The sequence below is a fragment of the Sinocyclocheilus rhinocerous genome, unplaced genomic scaffold, assembly GCF_001515625.1.
Source record: "Sinocyclocheilus rhinocerous isolate Xijiao unplaced genomic scaffold, SAMN03320098_v1.1 scaffold8481, whole genome shotgun sequence".
Taxonomy (NCBI): Eukaryota; Metazoa; Chordata; class Actinopteri; order Cypriniformes; family Cyprinidae; genus Sinocyclocheilus; species Sinocyclocheilus rhinocerous.
The window spans coordinates 22,923-29,365 of NW_015657554.1; the positions used below are offsets into that span (position 1 = coordinate 22,923).

The 6,443-nt window shown below is 36.4% G+C and overlaps 1 protein-coding gene across 2 annotated transcripts in view; it reads right to left on the reverse strand.

Annotated features, from left to right (window-relative positions):
* LOC107721255 (nuclear pore complex protein Nup155-like) overlaps window positions 1-3,257 on the reverse strand; it is a 24,634-nt gene extending 21,377 nt beyond the window's left edge. Inside the window, exons 1-5 of one of the 2 annotated variants that reach the window (XM_016529180.1) lie at window positions 3,142-3,257; window positions 1,581-1,745; window positions 1,310-1,447; window positions 1,103-1,199; window positions 807-877 (exon numbers count right to left, since the gene is read on the reverse strand). In XM_016529180.1, the coding sequence (XP_016384666.1) occupies window positions 807-877; window positions 1,103-1,199; window positions 1,310-1,447; window positions 1,581-1,722 (448 nt within the window). In that variant the 5' untranslated portion in view covers window positions 1,723-1,745; window positions 3,142-3,257. Of the gene's footprint in view, window positions 1-806; window positions 878-1,102; window positions 1,200-1,309; window positions 1,448-1,580; window positions 1,757-3,141 lie in introns of both variants that reach the window. The other variant, XM_016529181.1, reaches the window with a different exon arrangement.
* Window positions 3,258-6,443: the final 3,186 nt, after the last annotated feature.

A 6,443-nucleotide genomic window follows, 5' to 3' on the forward strand; every position in this document is an offset into this window, starting at 1 on the left:
GAGTAAACAAAAAAATTTACTAGCCAATGGCGATTCAATTGCCAAGGTGTTCGTAGAGGGCTGTGTATATAATTTTAATGCTATAGCCTTTGTGTATATATTTAAAGATGTGCATCTTTAAGCATGACAGTTGAAATTAAATGGTAACACTTTAAAATAAGAGTCCATTTGTAGCATTAAGATTAATGAAAGCTGTGTAAGTATTGTTCCTTGTTAGAGTGTGTTAATTTCAACATTTACTATTATTTATTTATTTTTTACTACTACTACTACTAGTATGGTTCAGTACTGTTTTTGTTAATAAAGCACTATTTTAGTTTTTGTTCAGTATCAATTTTAAAACTATCGGTTAATTAATCGGTATCGGCCAGTGTGGTCCAACCTAGCTATCGGTATCGGCAAAATCCACTATCGGTCGACCTCTAATATATATATACACACACATACACTTTTTGATTATGTTTACTCTCTTTTGTGCATGTATTTTTTCTGTTGTTTGTTACATGCAAACTTTTGTGTTGATACTCTTTAATGTTCTCTTGAAGGAGTTTGTATGTTTCTGTTTGGGTGTATCATTTCAGTTTTTTTCAATAATAAAAAAAAAACCTGTAACAACTAAGACTACCCGTGTCAATACAATAATATTGTAATATAAAACAATTGGTGGTTAAACATCAAATTATGACAAATAAAAATCTCCAGAAGGAAATATTGCGATGCATTACATGCATGTTTTTAGGTAATGACTGATTTATCATCCTAATAATCAATCCACAGCATTCTCAACAACAGATAAAACAACTAACCAGGCTTAGGTCTGACCAGTCCAACTGACAGAATAGTTTCACTGAGCCCGTCAAAATACGCCACATCACTCCTGAAGGAACGAACAAGACAAATAAACCTCAGTGAACATCATGCGTCCGAAATACTTCCAGAAATATTTAAAGTGCCAACATTATGCACACTCACAAGTCTGCTAGAACACATTTAGATTTTGTAATATCATTTACGTGCACAAACAGCTATATTACACATTAAAGGAAATGTAAAATTAAAAAAAAGCATTATAATAAGTGCCCTTTAATGTCATCCTACTCACCCATCCTCATAATTCCACATAAAAATGTCATTATCAATGGTGAGCCACGCTCTGGAGATTTCAGGGAAAACTCCCATCATGCAATTGCACTGCATATCTGGTAAAAGTGGCAATTAAGGTACTGCAGACAACTTAACGGATTAATTCTACAAGACGCTTTCATATTAGGGTGTATTGTATAAAATGAGCATCTCTGTGGTAGGATACGACCGAACTGCTCGACGAGCTCCGGAGGCAGAGGAACCCTGCGGATGGCGCTGAGCTCCGGGAGACTCGGCACGCTGATCAGTCCCGGTCCCTGCAGAGGGTAATCCATGTCTGACACACCCGAGAGCGAAGGCATGTCTACCGAACACCAGACACAAGCACACAGATGTGTTTTATGCTCAACAAGCATGTGTTAACAAGAGGCAATCGAAAGGGTTAGTTCACCCAAAAATGAAAATTAGGCTGTGTTTTACCAGACCGAATCTCTTACTGTGTGACGGGACATTGAGGAGCTCGGACAGGTCTGGGAAACAGCGATCCTCCTGCAGATGCCTGTCAATCAAGCGGCTGGAGTTTTCCAAAGCCTCCTGAAGAACTGCGGCTGGACTGCTGGAGCCCAGACTGGACGGCATGATCACTGCAGACTACAAACCACCTGCAGAAAGTCTATTATTATTATATAAATTTATTAATATATTTATAATACATTATAATCAGTAATGCAATATATTACAACATAATGTTTAAAATATATTAATTTATTTTAATCATTTTAAAATTATATATATATACTGCTGTTCAAAAGTTTGGGATCAGTACAATTTGTAATGGTTTTTAAAGAAGTCTCTTCTGCTCATCAAGGCTGCATTTATTTGACCAAAAATACAGGAAAAAAAGTAATGTTGTAAAATATTATTACCATTTAAAATAATGGTTTTCTATTTTAATATACTTTAAAATATAATTTATTTCTGTGATCAAAGCTGTATTTTCAGCATCATTACTCCAGTCTTCAGTGTCACATGATCTTCAGAAATCATTCTAATATGCTGATTTATTATCAATGTTAGAAACGGTTTTTGCTGCTTAATATTTTTTTTTTAACCTGTGATACTTTTTTCAGGATTCTTTGATGAATAAAGTTAAATCTTTTCTGACAATATAAGTCTTTATTATCACTTTTTATCAATTTAACACATCCTTGCTGAAAAAAATAAATAAATGCTGACCCCAAACTTTTGAACGGTGGTGTATATTGTTACAAAATATTTTTATTTTAATTAAATGCTGTTCTTTTTAACTTTTTATTCATCAAAGAATCCTAAAAAAGTTTCACGGGTTCCAAAAGAAATATTAAGCAGCAAAAACCGTTTCTAACATTGATAACAAATCAGCATATTAGCATGATTTCTGAAGATCATGTGACACTGAAGACTGGAGTAATGATGCTGAAAATACAGCTTTGATCACAGAAATAAATTATATTTTAAAGTATATTAATATAGAAAACTGTTATTTTAAATTGCAATAATATTTCACAATATTACTGTTTTTTCTGTATTTTTGGTCAAATAAATGCAGCCTTGATGAGCATAAGAGACTTCTTTAAAAAACATTACAAATCTTACTGATCCCAAACTTTTCAACGGCAGTGTAAATAATATGTATAAATATTTGTGTGTGTGTGTGTGTGAAATAACACTAAATAAATATATATACCACATTAAAAACATAAAACAACAAATGCATAAAAATATATACAAATACACACTTGAAAACCCCAAGCTAAGAGTTTAGATTAAATAATAACTAATGTAAAAATACTAGAATCATGTCTTTAACAGCACAATGAAACATTTTATTTACCTGATTTGAAAATAAATACGTTGTGTTGTTAAATTAAATTAAGTTTAAATGAATCAGGCATGTTGAGTAGCTTTAGCCGCACAGCTAATTCAAAACACAGAGCACCCGAGAGACGGACCATTATTCATTATTATATAAAGATCTTTACTCGAGCTCTGACTGAACACTGCATCAAATAAACTCACCTTTTATAGATTATATTCATAAAATATCAGCTGAAAGTGAAAGAAGAAAGTGAGCTTGTGAACTTCAGCGCCTCCCGCCAAGCCCGTGCGACTGCAGTGAGCGTGAAGCGCGCCGGAAACAGTGTCGCCTTTCAAAATAAAAGTCTCCAGATTCTCCTGCAGAGCCTGGCTGAGACTAACCAGCTCTAGACTAAAGAAATAAATGATAAATTTAGCGAGTCTATTGTCTTTAAGCCTACATTCAAGCTGTCTACTGTTTTTTCTGCATGTTGGTGTTTTATCTTTCACTTGGATGTTATAAGTTGCACGGAGTAAATACAGCTGTATAAAACAAAAACTGTCCGTCTTTTAGGCTGCAAAGCAACAAAATGTGATTATTTTAAAGGGGGGGGGGGGTGATTCTTTTCTATACCCACTTTATGCAAACATTTACAGCCCAGCAAACACAGAATGTTCCTCTAACGTTAGTTTTTGGTTCCTGTTTTGTTTGTTTTTTGAGAACCAAGAAATAACGTTCTGGGAACGTTATAATAACGTTCGTGGAACGTTAGATTAACGTTAGAATAACGTTCTGGGAACCAAAAAAAACAATGTCCTGCGAACATTATAATAACATTAGTGGAACGTTAGATTAACGTTAGAATAACGTTCTGGGAACCAAAAACTAACATTCTATTTCCGTTAAGAAAACTTTCCTGGCTAACCAAAAACAAACCATAAAAACTAATGTTCTGGGAACCAAAAATTGTTAGCTGGGTGTTCGCTATACTTTTTTTGTTGTTGTTGTTTTTATATGTTTATAATTTGTATGTTCCTGTTCTTTGCAAATAAAAAAAATTATAAAAAAATAATAATAATGCGTGCAGCGATCCACAAATGCACAGAAAGCCATTCACAAATATACGGGCAGCGATCCACAAATGAATGCCAGGTAAAGTTGCGTTTGCAGAATAAAAATAAATTTTAGTGAATATGTTTTTTATTTGCAAATCTCATTTTATTTATTTGTGAATTTAATTCATGTTTGTGAAACTCTATTTGTGGATCTCATTCTACATGTTTAATTTTTGTTCATCTCTTTACATTTAGGCTATTCATGCATCATAATCTATTTATTTGGAATAATGCAATCTATCTCCATACACTTTTCACCTTCAAACACTGTAATGCGTCGCAGGCTCTGTTCTCTCGCACCTGTGATTAGCGTGTATCCTTAAACGACGGTGATTGGCGCTCGTGTGACCAATAGCAGCAGGTCTGACCGACACATAAACATCATCCTTATGTACTAGAAGCGCTGCTAAACTACAGCATCCCGACAGAGATCGGATGGGACCGGGACGGGCGAGATCGGTCCGATGATCGGCGCGATATCGGTCATTAATGCGGCGCGGTGCTGATGCGAGTCGCCACACCCTGCGCGCGCAGCTCTGACTCACGAGGACGGTCTGTCATCCTGCGCACATTCATCCCTCGCACGAGCGGCACGGCAAGGCATCGCAGCGGACAGCAGCCATGGCAGGTGAGCCGTTCAGCTTCATCTGTGCAAAAACAGCGCTTAGAGCCCGTCAGGGTGAGCTCTGGATGAGAATCTGTGTGTTTGTTTACAGAATCGGAGACGCGTCAGAGGCTGCTGCGCAACGTCAAGAAGGAGGTGGGAGATTTTCTGCGTGTGTCTCATTGTTTATCAGATATTGATTAGATGATCGATAGAGGCTGTCGATCGCTCGATCGGTTGCATGTGCTAAATGTGCACACACACACACACACACACACACACACGCACGCACGTCTGATGATGATAATACCCCAGCGCACATCTGCTCATTAGACTGTCGTGCACTGTGTGTGTTTATAAAGAGGATGCATCTAAACAAGGTCATTCTGGTTTGTCCTCTTTGTGTCATCATGTCATCAGCCATTTGCTTTCTTAAGGAGGCCGATATGATATTGTCTTTGTGGTTGTATGGTACTGTGATCGAATCAGATAATGGCATGGTAATAGTAAAAATCATGGTTGTGATAGATGGCATGTATTTGTTACAGTACTGAGCATCATCTCTGTCAATCATTCATTTTAGTCAATTGTAATCACATTTACAGTGCTTATTAAGAGCATAATGCAATAGAAATACAATCTAAACAAAATCGGAGTGGTTTTTACTCCTTAATGTAAAGTTATTATTCTTTATAATACAATAAAGTATCATGGTACATTGATAGAAGCACATGATAATACCCTGGTACTTTAAATATATATATATATATACACACACACACACATATACACACACACACACACACACATATATATACACACACACACACATATACACACACACATATATATACACACACACACACACACACACACACATTTTTACACGGCACCCCTGCTCTCGACAGACGGCACCCCGGTTGGGAAACACTGTTCTAAATAATGCCGCGAGTGGGGCTTGAGGAAGTGGTGTCGCCTGCGTCTGCGCAGTGCGACCTGATGCAGCCCCTGAAGTGAGACACAGGAAACAGAAATACTGCAAAATAATAATAATAACGCAACTAAACGAGACGAAATAACGTTATAACATTTCGTTTCGTCTCGTTTTGGTCAACGAAAATGAAGAGACATTTTAGCATAGTTTTTATTTTGTAAACCACATTTAGTCTCGTTTTTATTCGTCAACGATATTGCATTATACATTTAATTATAGTCATCGTCACATGACCAGCATTTTCGTCTCGTCTCGTCACGTGATAAAGGTTCGTTGACGACGATATTTAGTCATAATTTTCGTTGACGAAAGCAACACTACATCCCACTGAGATCAACAGAGACTAGAAATACAGTGATTATTACCATGGTACGATGAGGGTATCAGATAGTAAAACTAAAACACATGACTTTACCATGTTCAGAAAACACGTTCTGGGGAATCAACCGACTAATCATTTAATTGAAATGAAAAGGAGCCGAAATATAATTTTGCCGTTACAAATGGGAGCATTTCCGTGGCTCAGACAGCATAGCCTTGCCAAAGCAGCACCAAGGGTTTGATTATCAGGGAATACATGAACTGATCAAATTCATACCTTGAATGCAATGTAAGTCGCTTTAAATTAAAAGCGTCTGCCATATGCAATAATGTAAATGTAATTGAAGTTTTGGTGCATTTAATTCAGAAGTGATGATCCCAGTGCCTTATTGTAGGGCTCAATCATCTGGAACACACTGGAGTTATTATAGTAAAATTAAAACCATTATGTATATACAGTGGGTACGGAAAGTATTCAGACCCCCTTAA